The 17,269-nt window shown below is 48.6% G+C and overlaps 1 protein-coding gene across 1 annotated transcript in view; it reads right to left on the bottom strand.

Moving 5' to 3' along the window:
• Pgbd5 (piggyBac transposable element derived 5) overlaps nucleotides 1-17,269 on the bottom strand; it is a 61,875-nt gene that overhangs the window by 5,171 nt on the left and 39,435 nt on the right. Inside the window, exons 2-4 of the mRNA XM_005064670.4 lie at nucleotides 9,604-10,031; nucleotides 6,353-6,487; nucleotides 1,357-1,537 (exon numbers count right to left, since the gene is read on the bottom strand). Of these exons, the coding sequence (XP_005064727.1) occupies nucleotides 1,357-1,537; nucleotides 6,353-6,487; nucleotides 9,604-10,031 (744 nt within the window). The remainder of the gene's footprint in view (nucleotides 1-1,356; nucleotides 1,538-6,352; nucleotides 6,488-9,603; nucleotides 10,032-17,269) is intronic.

Genomic DNA, 17,269 nt, shown 5'->3' with positions numbered 1-17,269 from the left:
TGACAGTTCTTAGGACTCTTGTCACTGTAGACAAAGCACATGACAGTCCATTGCAAAGAGCCCAGTAACCCTACATGCTCCCAAAAGTTCATAGTGATGCCATTTTTATATTACCTAACCTTGGAAAAAGACAAAAATCCCATATCCAATCACTCTCTTCCAGCCAGAGTTCTTTGCCCATCTCCTAGCTTGCTGAGCCAGGGAATGCCTTTACCTTTGGATCTCAGAGGCAACACTTCTGACTCCTGGGAAAACAGCCCCAGTGTCCAGGCCACGCTCTGGTACCAACACTCACGCTGCTCTGCACATCTGGCAATGGCCACACACACACACACACACACACACACACACACACACGAGTCCAACTCCTAGTCTGATAGCAAATCCAGGAGTAGACCATCGCATACATATGCACACAGCATCAAAGGTTACACCTCTATATACATGCCTCACAGACATACGGGTTCAGGCAGCAGGCTAGCTCTCCACTGTGCTTCATGGAGAGCCAGACCTCCTCCAAAGCAGCTGTGTCATGTGTTCTAGGACCATCAGTTCCTGTAGCTTCCCCTCAGTCTGACCTCTTGCAGAGCTCATGACACAGATGAGTTCTGAGCCTGCCTGCACCAGCCAGTGCAGAGGAGTACCCTTGCCTAGCCCGCAATGCACAGAGCTGGGCTGCTCCCTCACTCCAACACAGCTTCCAAGGCCCAGTGTATAAGCTGCTTAATTCCTCCACAATACACGAGGGTTTGGTTTAAAAACTGATGTCCACTGTGTGACAGAACAAAATGCCTCAATTCTAGTAGCTTCTGTCTATAAGTGATAATTTATGAGCTGTCTCCAAGCACAGCTTAGCATTTAGGTCTTCATTTTTACATCCAACTTCTGTCAAAGCCATGGGAGGCTTATCCAGTCTACAAAGAACAAACAGAACCTCTTGCCCCAAGAAACATAAGACCTTTCTGAGGCCTGTGGGATTGTTCCTGACCACACAGATCTCTGCCAGATGGGAAGGAGACTCATTAGTAATGGTGGACAATTCTCATACCTTTCAGACCCTTCTTACTGGATTTTTGCCTCCAAGCCTTTGATGGCCAGAACCACACAGCAAAGAACACACACACACACACACACACACACACACACACACACACACACACACACACACACGAGTGCCCAGAAGACTAGCAGAGCTCTATGCCAATGCTGTCTCTAGATGGTGAGCCAGGACTCGAACCCAGACACAGGGCAGTGGACACATTTGTACAGTCTGCGTTAGCCACTACTCCTGTCCTTCTCATCCGTTCACTACTTCCCCCAAGGAGCTGGCTGTGCTGGATTGGCCATGGGACAAACCTTGCTTCTCAAATTCTTCAAACAGTGTGAGGCTGGTGATGCTGGGCCCTGTGAAGATGATATAATTCTTTCCAGCCGCGTTCCGGCACAGACTCCGGGCAACCATGCTGTGGAGCTGTGGTTTGTTCTTCAGGGCGTCCAGGCCATCTGGGCCACCGCCTTCCTTCAGGTGGACATAGATCTTGAATGAAAATGCACAGAGGTCAGAGAGCCACGGGCAACATGGACCATAGCCTGAAGCTGCAGGAAAGATGGGGTAAGAGAACACGGGGAAGCCACTCCACTGTCTCATCAGCCTCATGCATTCCTAGGTCACCACCATGGCAACCCGAAACCTGAGCAGCTGGTGTGGTTTAGCCTGGAGGCTTCTTTTAGGAAAAATCTAGGTGGGAAAGCAGCAGTTACAGATGGCAAAACTGGCAGTCAAAAGGGATGCAAACCTGCTTCTAAGTTCCCAAACCAAACAAACAAAACATAGAAGCCAGGGTCACTTCAAGGGCTGGGCATGTTCGTATATGGGTACTGCCCATTGGGCAAAATGATTAGTCAGCTCAAAGACAGGCAGAACGGGCCTCATCTGTCTCTCCGGTCCAGAGACACGATGGAGGTCAGACACACTCCAAGGGCCAGGGAAGCAAAGGGGGCAGTCCCTAACACACAATCCAGACCAGCTCCATGACTGCTACCAATGGAGTAGATGTGAGAAGAGGATGGAGCCGATGTAGGGTGCTGCCGAGACCCTCCCCCTAAGGAGAGGAGATGTTCTTGCAGGTGCTCGGAGACTTCCGTAGACAGATGCTCAACAGACACCACCACTCTCCTGTGCCTGCCCTTCCCTGCAGAGCATGCTGACACTGGAGCAATCTGACCATTGCTAGAACTGCTGAGCTGGGATACCAACAATGCTCTCTGAGGAACACCCAGAAGGGGCCCGTGGAAGACCCAGCTACCATGTCCAGACCCATCCTGTCTGATGAGTTTGGAGGTCATCTACCAAGCACAAGTGTCCTTGAGGAGAACAGCGAACATGAAGGTCAATGCACAGGAATGTGACTTAGCACGGACGCTTTCAAAAGAGTGAGCAATACTTCACTGAGAAGTGTAGAATAACAAAACCGCCAGGTTCAGCAATGGTCAGGAAGCTTGTGGGTCCTGGCCTGTCATGGATGTCTGTTGGGCCTAAAAAAGGCTCAGATGCAAGGCCCAGTGTAAGCTCCTGAGCCTGACTTGAGTTGAGGGCTTGGATGTGAGACCCAGTGTAAGCTCCTGAGTCTGGCTCCGGCAGATATCCTGTAATACACAGCCGTTTTTACTCTGCATGCATTCACACTTAGCTTTGGAAACACTATGCTCCAGGATTTAAAAAAAAATTACTGCATGTACTGCAGACGTATATGCTTGCACCTAACACTATAAGAGGGGGACCTTGTGTTCATGGACCACAAGGTCAAAGTAAAAACATCAGCTGCTGTGTTTCTACCCAGAGCTCAAGAGCCTCCTGGGGCAATGAGACTGAGAATGCCCATCACTCTCGGAGCCATGAGGATTGTCTACATCTCTACCCGTCTAGCTTCAGTCAGTCTGGTTTATATGGACATGTTGGCTACGTACTCAAGAGAGTGAGCAAAATGGTTAGAATACAAAATGTTCTCCACATTTGTGTGTTTGGACAGTTGGTCCAAGCTGGTGATACTGTTCTGAGAGGTTACAGAACCTTTTGGAGGTGGGGCCTTCTTGAAGGGTGTGGTATGCTAGTCTGGAGTATTATATCATGGTCTCTGTTTTCTATTGAGCTCTCTGCTTCCTGACTGTGAACACAATGTCCCACTGCCACTGCCCTGAGCTGCTCCTGCTGTCACTGTGTCTGCCTAGCATTGAACTAGCAGAAACATCTCCTATGCTGCTGCTTGTCGTGTAAGAACGGTAAGCATTTACTAGGGCTGGGGAGATGGTTACGAGCACTGGTTACTCTTATGTTCGGTCCCAGCACTCACATGGTGGCTCACAACAGTCTGTAATCATTCCAGGATATCCAATACTCTCTTCTGGCCTCCACAGACACCAGACACACATGTGGTGTACATACACTCATATATGCAAAACTCATACACATAAAATGACAAGAAACCAATCTTAAAAGAAAGCATTGCTGGGCGTTGGTGGCGCACGCCTTTAATCCCAGCACCTGGGAGGCAGAGGCAGGTGGATCTCTGTGAGTTCGAGGCCAGCCTGGTCTACAGAGCCAGTTCCAGGACAGCCTCCAAAACAATACAGAGAAACCCTGTCTTGAAAAACCAAAAAAAAAAAACCCCCCCAAAAAAAAGAAAGAAAGAAAAGAAAAAAAAACAAAGCATTTACAAAGCATTTACTGGAATTACAGATGTTCTGGGTTTTGTGTGGAGGGGTGCTGAAGATAGACCTCCACCAGCACTGATAAGTACAGCTGGAAACACATGTTTGTGGGCACTGGTGTGTACTGCCTTCTGTGCAGGTCTGGAGATGGCCAGGGTCTTAACCTGCTGCGACTGGCCATTTTCTCCAACATCAGCAATGGGCAGCTGAGAGTTTTCCCTGGCATCTGCAAGACCACCTGAAATTGCTTAGCACTTTGCCCACATGGGCAAGTGCAGGCATTCCTCTTCTCAAGGTGTGGCCATGGTGTAACATGGACTTCTGCTGAGCCAACAGCCATCTCCTCTCTGTCAAGACATGTGGAAGCAGCACCAGAGAGGTGCTCAGAGACTCCCAAGTGCAGAGAACTCACTACTATACAATAATAAGCTCTACGCTTTAAAAATTAAATTTATTGGTTTATTTATTGCATGTGTACGTGTGTGCGTACACATGCACGCCTACCTGTGAACATGCCACTGTGCACCATGGTGAGTATGTGGAAGTCAGAGAACAACATGGGGGAATTCTGTAGGTCCCAGGATCAAACTCAATTGTCAGGTTTGGCAGCAAGCACCTCTACCCATTGATCCATCTTACAGAACCTCTATACTTGTTTAGAGACACAGTCTCACTCTGTAGCACAGGCTGGCCTGGAACTCAGCAGCATTCCTCTTGCCTCTCCCTCTGATTCCTTCAAATAACATGAGGGCCACTGTGGCGACTGACCTGGCCACTGAGTTGCACCAGCTGACATTCCACTCATTGTCACTGGGGCCTGGTGCACTGGGGCCTCTAGAAAAATGAGCCGGAGGTGCCCTACACGCCAGAGAGCCCTGAGGCTTGTATACAGCCCCTCACAAGAGATACTGGAGACGCAAGAGCGTGGCTGCATCACTCACTGCTTGTGCAGTTGTGAGCAAGCAGGCTGCATGCTTGGAGCCCCACTTTCCTGGCTCATAAGAATGATTTGTTGCATGCAGCCTACAAGCCCACTGTGAAGTCGGGCACCCAGAAGTGTTTTGTTTTGTTTTAGTATATCTTTTTTAGACAGGGTATTTTGTGTATGACAGCCTGGCCTCGATCTTGTATGTAGCAGAGGATGACCTTGAACTTCTGATCCTTATGCCCCAACCTCCTAAGTGCTGGGCTTACAGGTATGAACTACCATACCAGGCTATGAGGTGCTAGAGATCACATCCAGGGCTTTGTGTATGCTGGGAAAGCACTCTATCAAGTCACATCCCAAAAGTGCTTTTTTAAATTCAGCCATCACCACTATCCTAGGATTGTTGCATGACCCCCAGCAGACATTTGTGTCTTGTCACACAAAGTGGCTACAACTTTTGCAGTTTGAGATATGACAACACAATGAGCCCAAACCTCCCTTCTTCACAGCTTCACAGGGAGATTCCTTCTTAGCACAGATCATTGCAAATCAGTATTCAACTCTATTTCTCTTTCCTTATCAATTCAAGAACTTTTACCTTGCATCTAGGAGAAGCACTCTGTCTTACATTCTTGACAAATCTGAGCATCATGACTCTTTTGTTTGGAGGTTACAATATGGAAACACAGCTCATTTTGGACACAAGTTGATGTGGACAACAGCAAGGGGACTTGTGAAAAGATAGAGTACACAGAGTTGATATTGCAGAACAGATATATTGGGCAAACAGACGACTCACTTCTCAGGGTGGACCTTAGATTCCATCTCCCTACTCAAGAAAGGCACAGAACTTAAGAGCTGGTTATTTCTGGAGTGTTTTGCATAATATTTTCAGATAGCAATTCATTGCAGGTGAACTTGAAAATGTGGGCTGGTCATGTAAATGTGAGCAGAGAGAACACAGTGCAAGTAACAGCGCTTGAGACACCTGTAAGGTTGGAGGTAGCAAACGGCAATGACTAACCGGCAGCAGAGAGTCAAGGTCAGCACTTTGTTGATGGACCCAGAGACAGAGCAGGGCTCCAACCACCCCTAATGGCCTGAATGGCATATGATAATCTCCATATTTGGGCCAGGAGACATGCATGGGGCATGTGGACCCTCCATTGGTTCAGCCCACAACAGTCAAGGACTAATCAATCTCAAAGCAATGACTTCAGCCATTGTCCAGTCTCTGCCCTGGGCCTAGATGAACTCTAGACAAGGAAGTCGGATGGCTTTCCCTCCTGGAAACTCTCCAGCTCGCAGGGGCTTTTCTTTCATTTCCTTACTCTCTCACCTTCACCTAATTCTCCTTCTCAAGGCTTGCTTCCACTGAGACAAACTCAGAGCCAGTATCCCAGGACATCTTTGGTGCCTCTGAGTGTCTGACACCATTGGTCCCTTGGTCATGCCAAAAACTCTACATGAGATTGAGAGGGGTGGAGTCAGCTATGGCTGTGTCCTCTCCAAGGACCAGCTACCCCACAGTAGGCAAAGTGAGACCAGACTGGCCTCTGCCGGAGTGCTGGGGCCAAATGTTACACACAGTGAGAAGAAAGTGAACTAACTGGGCCGTGGTACTCCACGTCATCCTCCCCATCCCCCAGTGCCTGCATATCCCCAGCAGCCCCCATTTCTGACGCCTCTCACCCCTCCACAATGCCCCCGGCTCACCTGGATGATGAAGCCAGTAGAAGAGCACTGGCGGACCCACAGGCTAAATTTCCGCTTTTTCCTCTTCCGCAGCTCACGCTCCGTGCATGTGGCGATAAACACAGGGTCCTCATCAATCAGGGGTTCATGTAGCACCTTTGGGGGGGGGAGAAAGGAAGTTCTCATAGGGCAGTGTAAGCTCAGTTCTCAGCAGCACCTTCAGAAGGCTGTGTGACCATGACCAAGTTGCCTGACTTCTCTGACCGGGAGTCTCCTGGCCTGGGAAGGGTTAGTGTAATTATACTCGTACTCTAGGGCGGGCTCAGCTAGGAAGCTGATTCTAGGACCTTCTCAATGACAGAACAATAAAGTAAAAAGACTCCAAGTTGGTTTGTCAAACTAAAATGCTTTGGAGACTTTTGAGAACATTGTGGCAATACAGTACACACTGCAATTCCCTCGCCAGTTCTAGTCCACAGTTATGAATGAGAGTGCATATCTGCAGTTAGATAAGAGGACATGCATACACACTGACCTCCACACTACACAATGCTCTAGATTGAGGATCATCAAACCACTGCCTATTTTTGCATAAAATGTATTGGAATAATCCCCTGTTCTCATCCGCTGCATCTCTGTGGCCACATGAAAGACGGAACAAGACCCAACAGAGACCACATAACATCTAAAGCAGTCTTTGGCCACGTGCAGAAAAGGTTCCAAGGAGCTCTGCTCCTAGAAATGGTGGTTAAGTGTGTCTCTCTCCACAGGTTTGAGTCAGCTCAGGACGTGAGGTCCTCCCAAAGAGCCACATCAGCCCATGGCCTGGCATGGGCACCCTGGAAGGTGAGCTCTGCACTGGTGACCCAGAATCCCTTTGGTAACAATGCCTTCAGTTCTATTTTTAAAAAAGCATCAGCCTCAGGGCTTTATAGATGGTTCCTCTTGCAGAGGGCCCATATTTGGTTTCCAGCATCCCCATGGGGGCTCACAATCTTGTGGAACTCCAGTTCCAGGGGATCCAATGCCCTCTTCTGATCTGTGGGCACTGCACACATGTAGTGTACTTACATATATTCAGGCAAAACACTCATATACATAAAATAAAAATAAAGATCCCTTTTAAAACATCAGCCACACCTCACTGGTATGCACTGCCACACTCTGTCCCTTGGAGTTTTACTGTTGGAAAAATGAAAGTGAGTTCAGGATGTGCCCCGCCTCTGCTTGGTATGGGAACAGACAAGCTGGACTGCCTGTGCTGCAGCCCAGACCCTCATCCCCAATTCCTCACGGTCCCTGACTCCTTGCAGTTTATGAAACATTCAAAGCCCCATGTGGAACCATCTAGCAAAAATGGAATATCTAAGGAGGTCATAGGAACAGGGAAGATGGCATCAAGGTGTCCCCAGCTCCCTGCTCTTACCCTGCCCATCTCCTTGTCTAGACCATGCATCTGTTGTTTCTCAGCCAGCCAAGTGTCCTCCTCCTCAGTGAGCGAGTGAGTACATCTCCACATGATCTTCAACCACATTTATAAGCAAATCCCAGCAGGAACAGCAAAACCCTCCGAGTCTCACTCCTCCTCTGGGGAAAACAGTCAGCATCTCTGTCATACCATGCTATCCCTGAGTCCCCTCTGTGCGACAAGCTACTTGGGTGTGCCAGATAGCATGTATGGTAGACAAAACATCTCTTACTTATTTGCATACCCCTATCCAGGGATAGTTCTCTGATTAATCTGTCTTTAGGTTTGATGAAAGTAATGCCTCCTATTTTATACTTGTATATGAATATACACAAAAATGGCTTCTTTGTTTGTTGGCAGATTCTGGGGTCTTCAGAGGACTCTGTAGAACCTTCTGCAAAGGGTAACATTTGCTAGAACGGTAGTTCTCAAGATTGCACACTGAGAGTTGCACACGCGCACGTGTGTGTGTGTGTGTGTGTGTGTGTGTACATGTGCGCTATTGCACACACATGCCTGAGCATCTGTGTGTTCAGGCGGTCATGATGGTATGGTACAAGGGAGCTGGCTCTGGGTCACTCCTGGAACCAAAGCAAGTCTGACCCCAACTCTGATAAGAGTGTGGGGAAGAACACCGTTTCAACTGCTGTCAACAGGACAAAGGCAGACAAGTTCCCAAGCGAGAATGTAGCTTGCCATCCTCTCCCGCCACCCCACCTCTGGCTCTCACAAGGTGGCTGGCAAGTTCTAGAACACTGGGGAAACCTGTGTAGAGTGGTCAGAAGTCCATGGACCTGAGACATGATAACATCTCCCACAAAAGCCCTGAAGTTTCCAGGTGTGCAAAACAGAGGAACATTACAGACTCCAGTTGTGCAGAATAGAGGAACATTACAGACTCCAGCAGAAGTGAACTTTGGGAGTGGGAGCCTAGCAGGAACCTCTTAAAAGATGGCCATTGGCATAAAGATTGGTGCATCTGTGTAACCAGATCTCTCCACAGAGGGCATTCAGCTTACTTACCTAGACATACAACTTCTTAATTTGAATTAGAGAGCTTTACAGATACCAGCCACCTCCTCAATGTGCCAGATCAACAGAGCAATTCTGAGGAGAGTCAGACTGTGCGCCAGCGTGACAGCGCTGAGTACAGGTGGACACGGAAGGCAGGGTGGACAGGGAACTGAGAGCCACTAGAGCACCCGCCTCCTGGAACAGGTTAAGGACATCTGGAAGGAGTCACGGGGCTGTGCCAGGGGTGCTTGGGCCACCAGATCCTAGAAAAGCTTCCAAGTTCCGCCCTGAGTAACCAGGTGGACCTTTGCATGTAAGAAGTCCCAATGACCAAAAGAGTAACCGCACTTCCAGCTCACCCATTCACTGTCCAGAAGGTGAAGGCACACACACTACCAGGTCTGCGGCCCTCAGTGAACACAACAGGGATCCTGAGGCTAGACCGTGTAAAGCCTGGTGCAGGAAGAGCCATGGAACAGGAAGGGGTGGAATTAGCTGTACCTCTGAGCAAAGGGTTGAATTCCAACTGTCTGGGGGTTGCAGTTCAAGCCCCCTCTATCCCTTATAAACATGTTTGGATCATAAGATTAACAGTATGCTAGTGACCTTAAAGCGACTTGTTCAAGTCACTAGAAAAAGTATGACTGGACAGGGAGAAAGGACATCATAAACCCTGTGCCTAGCCAAGAGAAGTCTCCGGGAATTTACTGGCACCTGGCGCACACACACACACTTGTGGGGTCACATGCATGCACGTGTGCACACACACACAAATGCACACTGGCCTCACCTGGGTCTGAGATGGCCTGAAGGCAGCATCGAAGCCACTCTGCAGGGAGTCAAGGAAGGGCTGGACCTTGTAGAGCCCATGCGTGGTCTGGCTGGACCGGAAGGCCACAACATGGAAGTACTTGAGAATCTTCTCGAAGCGGGCCTGGCTCATGACGAGGGCGAGGCTCCGGTTGCTATAGAAGCCTCCACTCCAAATGCTGAGTACTGACTCACAGTGTGAGACACTGGTAGAGATCACATAGCCCAGGAAGGCCTTCATCTCGGCCAATGTCACCTCCACCCAGGCGCCATCACTGCCAAAGCGTTCCTGGAACTTCCTGGCATACATGTTGGTCTGTACTACCATGTTCTTGAGCACGTTGTCTGGAACAAAAAGCTGGAAGAAGTCCACTGCACTAGCGCTGGGAGGCATCTTTCTGGTAGGACCTAAAACCCAAAGAGAGGCCAAATGTTCACTCCCAAAGCCACTACTACCCGACAGGGCGGTCCTCTTGGCCTTGGGCCTCAGGCCAGCAGCCCTGTCTAGTCTCCCTTTCCTCCTGAATCTGACACCTTGCCCGACTGGAGGTCATGGCCCAGCTCTCCTATCCCCTGGGCTTCTTGCTACTTGTGCCCTTGTTTTGTCTCCCAGAAGACATCTCTCTGTCTCCCATAACAGACCCACCATTCCCACCTTCTTCCAAACCTCTCTCCCATAGCCCAAGCCCTGTTGTTCTGTTCCTTCCACACCTGACCTCCCGTCCCCTGGTCCTCCTGTTGCCAAAACCAATCACACGTAGGCTGTCCACACATATCCCCTGTAGGACATCAGTGGCAATACCCTCTTGTCAAACAAGAGTCCTGCCAAATGCAGCCCACCCAGTAGAGAGATCTGAGGAGAGACATGGGTGGGAGGGGACATACACAGCTCCACCGTCACTCTCTAGCATGTACTGTTTAAGGTAAGGGGACTCTAACTACAATGCTTCAGCGGCAGCCAGTAGAAAGCAAACTTTACTAAGCTTTCCCACATAGTTTTAAACTATTGGTGGGTTAATTCAAAGGAAGTAATGTATGAGTTTCACCATTAGGAGACAGGCCTCACAAATTTTAACTGGTACAGCCTCTTTGTCCATGTGTGTGTATGTATGTACACACACACACACACACACACACACACACACACACACACCAAGACTCTTCAACTTACTATAACATTCTCACCGTGAACTAAAAATATCTTAAGTGGAAAATACATGTGCCACCCTAACCAGGTTGCTCTAATTCAGTCACAGCACACTGCAGGGTATTGACTGCTCCCCTTACAATGGCAACTGACCAACTGACCCAGAGCCACAGCTCAACATCACTGTTCCAAACCTCAGGAGAATTATCAGCTGGCATGCTGCCAGGCAGAGAAAAGATCCAAGTTTAAAATGCAAATACGGTTCCTACTCAAATACACCACAGCTTTTGCATTACCCTAAAGTCAAGAACTCTGTCTCTGTCCCTCTTTTCTCTCTCTTTCTAAGACAGAGGGTTATTTTTATGTTTTTGTTTGTTTGTTTTGTGTAGCCTTGGCTGTTCTGGAACTTGCTCTGTATATCAAGCTGACCTCAAACTCAGAGATTCACCTCCCTCTACCACCTGAGCGCTGGGATTAAAGGCATGTGTCACCATTGCCCTGCTTAAATCAACTCTTAACTGAATTCTCTCTCTCTCTCTTTCTCTGTCTGTGTGTGTGTGTGTGTGTCTGCACACATGTGTGTGTTTACGTGTGTGTGTGTATGTGTGTGTGTGATTTAGGATCTACTTATTGCAATTCTATTAAATAGGCTTGAAGCAGCATGCTCTGATCTGTAGGAGTCAAGCTTTCCTTTGCATCTCTGTGTGGCAATTTTTAATAAAAACTGTATGTATTCTCTAGAGTTCCAAAGGCTTCCTTTCCTTTCCCACCAGCTTGTATGGTCTGTCAAAAACCAAACTGTTCACAGCAAAACGAAGACAGATAAAGCCAATGAGACAGCTGGATTTTTGAGCAGTGGCTAGATCCAGGGATGTAACTATCTACATTTTGTTTCCACATACATGGGTGGGTGTGATGCGTGTCTGCATGTTTACATGTGTGTGTGGGACATGTAGAGGTGCACATACACCTGTGCGTGTGCACATGCATATGGAAGCCCAAGGTTGAAATTATGAACCTTCTTCAATCATTCATTTCCATCTTATTCATTGAGACAGACTTTCTCAATCAAACTCAGAGCTCACCGATATGAATCCGAACTCTAATCCTCATGCTTGCATGGTACGCAGTTTAACCATTGAGCCACCCCCAGCCCGATTCCTTAAAAGTCAGTTCACATCAGATTTGCCACTGGTTTCCAGCTTCAGTTTCTTCTTTGTAGAATGGACTGAGTGAAATCAAAAGACTGACACAAGGTAAAATGAACAAGTCCACATGCCAGATTCCCAGCACAGCATTGACAGGAGGAGACAAACCTAAGGCTTGGCAGCTATTTCTGGAACACCAATAGGAAATCACCGAGTTTTCAAAGCAAATCCTGTTTTCAGGTCACCCAGACATCAGGGTAGCCACCATATTCACTGTCCTCAGCGACACTTTTGAGAGGTAGCCCTGCTGGCACCAGTGCACCACACTGACCCAGGAGGCGGTCCAGTGGCATGGGATACTGAAACACAGGACTATGTTTACTGGTGTTCCACAACTGTCCCAGTGAACATCTCAGCATTGCAGTAGGCTGGCAGCCTCCTGTGGATGGAGCCATAAATTATTCAGAATGGCGTTCAGCAAGGGGGAAACCAGCATTGTAACTGCAGCCTCATGCTGACTGAGAGGCATGGAATTTTCTCTTCCTAAAGCAATCTTCCTTCCCATGCAAGCCATTTCTAGATGGATTCCCAAGGCCTGCTCCAGCCCACTTCACAGACACAGCAAAGTGGCTGGCTTCCCTGACCCATTCAGATTGACAGGCTCTCTTGTTGGTCTTTCTTGGTTGCGGGGATCACTGTCACTTGGAGTATGTTGACACAGGTTGGTTGTCATGAAGAAGGTGAGTGGTTGATCCAGCTCCTACTTCTAGCCTTGCAATAAGGCCACTTAGCTTTCTGCATGGCCATATAACTTGACGTTAGCCTCAAGGGGCACCACCCCCATACAGACCCCATACAGACAGAATATTAGAAGGACATAGCCCATGTTCTCCAGGTGACTTATAGCTGGCTGACTTTGTAGCTCTGCATGGGACTTGCCTGTTGTCTGTGGAGATTACTAAGGATGCCACATGCCCCCATGGGAACAGCAACCATGTATCTCCTCCATGACACCCTCCTGCTGTGGGGTAAAACGGGTAAAGATACCTAAAGGGTAACTAAAGGAAGCAGAGACCTTATGTGATAACTGCAGGCATGGGCATGGGTGCTGGGAGATCTGGAAGAAGTGCCACTTGTCACCAGGATCTAGTGAGAGTAGCAGACCTAAGTCCAGAGCAAAAGTTTCCACCACAGGTTACCAGGTTAAGGTCCTGCCTTTACCACCAAGTCCCCCGAGCCTTTACCAACCAGTCCCCTGAACACTGCTTCCTTCCCCTCGCTCTCCTGATAGCCTACTGAGCTCAGAACCCCTGAAGAAGTGTCTTCTATTCAACTCCACAGACTTTCCTCTTTGTACAAGTCCCAGGACCCGCTGCCTATGCCACCTACTCTCTGACTCCTATTGAAGCAAGAAGACCAAGGTCATGGCTGAATCTCCAAGCTTAGGATGTGGTGGGCTCAACACATTAGAGATTAACAAAGGGGAGAATGGGCACCACACTCCGTAAAGTGCAAAGGACATCTTTGCTGAGTTCTGTAGGAAGAGCAGGGTGCCTGTGTCACTGCTTGGTGACAGGTTTGGGTCAGCCATGTCACCATACCTTTAAGGGTGCCACAGAAGACTGACAGGACAAGTAGGGGTTCAGTGCATGTGAAAGAGCCCACCTGAAAAGTCAGGATGTTTTGGGTGTAGGTTGGGAAGTGGTAAATGCATAGCCTGCTTGGAGGCAACAATGGGCTCAGTCTTGTTCCAGCCCCCAACCTCCTTTCTCCAGCTAGGGAAGGCCCTGGGGGACAACTCCTGGCTTTACTGACTTCCCTCTGCCTTCCTTCCATCTCAAACACTAAGCCAAAAGCAGATAATACAACCTTTATAGTCTCCAAGTAAGAGGAGAGTCACAGCCTCACACAGGCAGGACCAACCTTGGCTACAAGGGACTTACTGGGTTGCTCATTCTTCATTCATGCTACACATTTCTTGACTATCAATGTGGGTGTCAATAAATACCCCAAAGGTACAACGAATTCCCAGCTCCACTCACTGGAATGGAAGAGTGTCTTGTATTTCCGGAGCAATCAGGCTGCCTGGGGTAGAGATGGCCATCTGAACACGTTTTGGGGAAGATACGGTCAGCAGCTTTGCAGCACAGGTGAAGTTCAATTCATATTTGAAACGCTGAGTTTAAAAGGCTGGGATCACTTCTCATGTAAGTTCAAAACCATAACTAGAATGCCCCGTATCGCTACAAACTGCCTCTCTTGAGACACTGGGAATCTCATTCGGTGAAGGGTGGTGAAGAGGCCTGCAGCTCACTGTGTGCTATAATCCCAGCACTTAGGAAATTCAGACAGGTGGACAACCGTGAGTTCAAGGCTAGCCTAATTTATATAGCAAGTTATAGGTCAGCCTGTGCTTTACAGAGTGAAATCCTGTCAAGAAAAGGAGAGGAAGGGGGAAGAAAATGGAGAGGAAAGGAAAAGACAGAGGTGTTTCTTAGGAAGTGATGAGGAACAGAAGAAGGCAACAGGGCAGTCAGTAGTTTGGGGATTTAGTCTGGGATGGGGGTCAGCTGAAACACAGAAGGAACCCTCAGACAGAGAAGCGGGCCTGTGTGCAGAAGCCATGAGTGCCCTTGGTCTAAGCCTCAGTCTCTGAAACCCTGGCTTCAAATCTTTGTTCTTATGTTCAAACTTAACCAGAGGGCGACAGGTGTTCACAGGACAGGCTGGACACAGAAAACACATTTCTACTCTCATAACCCTGCTCCACCATTTAAAAATAACTGGGGGTCCAAAGAAACAATCAAAAAAGGGGTTAACCCAGGCTGGTCTTGACCTCAAGAGGCTCTGCAAGGCTCAAGGAACAGGTCTGGTTCTTCCAGTCCAAATGAAAGGGTAAAGCTAAGACCTTGAACTGAGGCCAGACCCCCATTTAAACACAGCTCCTTAGCAACGCAAGACTGAGGGAGATAGGGTGATGGTGATAATGCTGTCACTGGCAATCACATGGTATAACAGACAGGTGTGGGTGCAACTCCTCTTCTACCTGACCTATGCTCCCTGCCCATCGTGGGAGCTGCTTCCTCCTGGCCTGTGTGTGTGCAACAGAGACAGAAACAGACTTCCTTCCCAGATGGACCCACTTGGACACCTGACAAATGGCTGCCTCCCATTCTCCTAACTTCTGCCAGCTAGAAGGCACCGAAGGTACAACCCATCACAGCTCATACAGACCAATGGTCCTTCATGGACACACAGCCCAGCTCCTGGGACCCACAGAGATCTTTGCCCCACCTCCAGGCCCTCTGCTTGCTTTGACTTTGGGTATGCACTGGAGCAAGAGTTGTAGGATAGCTGGGGTCAATGGCAGTGAGAGTTTGGTCCTTGCATACCCGTGTCCTTCTCATCATACTGCTGTCCCAGAAAAGCATGCAGGCTGGAGCTGCTTCTCCCTGGGTGCTAACTATACCCCTCTCATCCCTTGTGTGCCCACCCACATCCTGCTGGGAGAGAAGAGAAAGGAGAAAATGAGAAAGGGGAGTTGGGGTACAGAAACTGATCCCAAGGCGACGGTGCCATTGCTCAGAATGACAAGGCACAAACTTCAGTGTCCTCGTTCGACAGTGAGCACTGGGCTGGGACAGAGCAGCAGACCCAGGAGATCAACAGGGCAAAAGGTTGGAGAGATGCAGGTAGGGCACTCCTGTCTCCTCAGGTTGGAGAGATGCAGGTAGGGCACTCCTGTCTCCTCAGGTTGAAGAGATGCAGGTAGGGCACTCCTGTCTCCTCAGGTTGAAGAGATGCAGGTAGGGCACTCCTGTCTCCTCAGGACAGGAGCTGGGATTGCAGGGATCTAGCCTGTTGTCTTCTATCCACATTTCGACATACTTCAAGAGAATCAGCTCCAAAAGCATTGCCAAGGGAACACTTCACTTGCTTATCCATAAATATAAGAATGTCAAATTCACTTCATTTAATACACACACAGCGTTTGCCATGCTTTTACATGTAGGCGCGTGCTCTGTCTGCTTCACAAATGATAATTTATTTGTTCCTGGATACCAGCTCCAATCTGTTCTGTTATTAACCCCATTGACCTCAAGGGGAGACTAAGTCATAGCGGGACGTCGTTGTTGTGTAAGGGACATTTCCATGGTCATGCATCTAGTAGTGGTTGTGGTGGTCAGTCTTGACCGTCAACATGACTGGATTAAAATCATCATGGAAATGCCCCTTGGAGCATCTGCAAGGCTGTTCCAAGGCAGATTTAACTGAGACAGGGACCATCCCCAGGATGTGGGTGGGCCACCCCATAGGCTAGGGTACCAGAATGCACAAAAAAAGGAGAAAGTGATTATCAACATTCATCTTGCTTCCCCTCCTTACTGGAGACACAGTGTCACCAGCAGCCTCACGCTCCTGCCTCTGTGGCTTCCCCTCCATAGTGGATCATCTACTTCTGAACTGTGAGTCAAAATAAACTGTTGTAACTAAACTGCTCCTGCCAGGTATTTGTCACGGCACAACTCTGAAGGCCATTATCTACTGAGATCGGGCCCCATGTCCTAGGAATATTACCCACAGGCACAAGACGAACGTGTTCAGCAGATATAGAATACAGAGTGACATGTCCCCTAATGCAACCAAGGCCTCCTCTTTCCTTCTGAGTGTAAACGGAACTGGGTGCTCAGCCCTGTCCAGGGCACAGTCCCCACACACTTCAAAAGGGAGACTTATACAAAAGCTTGTAAGTACAATGACATTCACACAGTAGCCCCTGAGGTTTTGTTGGTTTTGAGACGAATTTCATATATCCCAGGCTGTCCTTGAACTCACTATGTAGCTGAAGACGACCTTGAACTTCTGATCCTCTTGCCTCCACACCTAAGTACTGAAATTACAGGCATGTACCACCATGCCTGATCTGTGTGGTGCTGGGAGCTAACCCCAGGGGATTCAAGCACTCTACCAACGGAGCTACATCCCAAGTCTGCTCAAGTATTTTAAACTGCAATTGAAGCTTTCCAGCACAAAAGCTTCTCTAATTGCCCCATCTTGTGGCAACAGGTGTTCTTTTCTAAGCTTCAAATTATGAGCTCTTACAAAGACAAACGCAGAGATGGGACAAAGTCCCTGGTGAGGACAGTCCCCGGTTGGAGCTTTCATCTGGGATGCAGACACTCTTGAGAACCAACTCAGACCAGTAGAAGGACAGCCAGCTGGGACCTAAACTCAACACAATTCAGAGTCTTTTTTTTTTTTTTTTGAAGAACCAAAGACGCAAAAGTGACCATTACCCATCCCCTCTACATGCATGCCACTACTTAAAAGAACATAGGATTTGGGCTGAA

The sequence above is a fragment of the Mesocricetus auratus genome, unplaced genomic scaffold (assembly GCF_017639785.1).
Source record: "Mesocricetus auratus isolate SY011 unplaced genomic scaffold, BCM_Maur_2.0 Super-Scaffold_100013, whole genome shotgun sequence".
NCBI lineage: Eukaryota > Metazoa > Chordata > Mammalia > Rodentia > Cricetidae > Mesocricetus > Mesocricetus auratus.
This window is presented reverse-complemented; position numbering and strand designations above follow the sequence as displayed.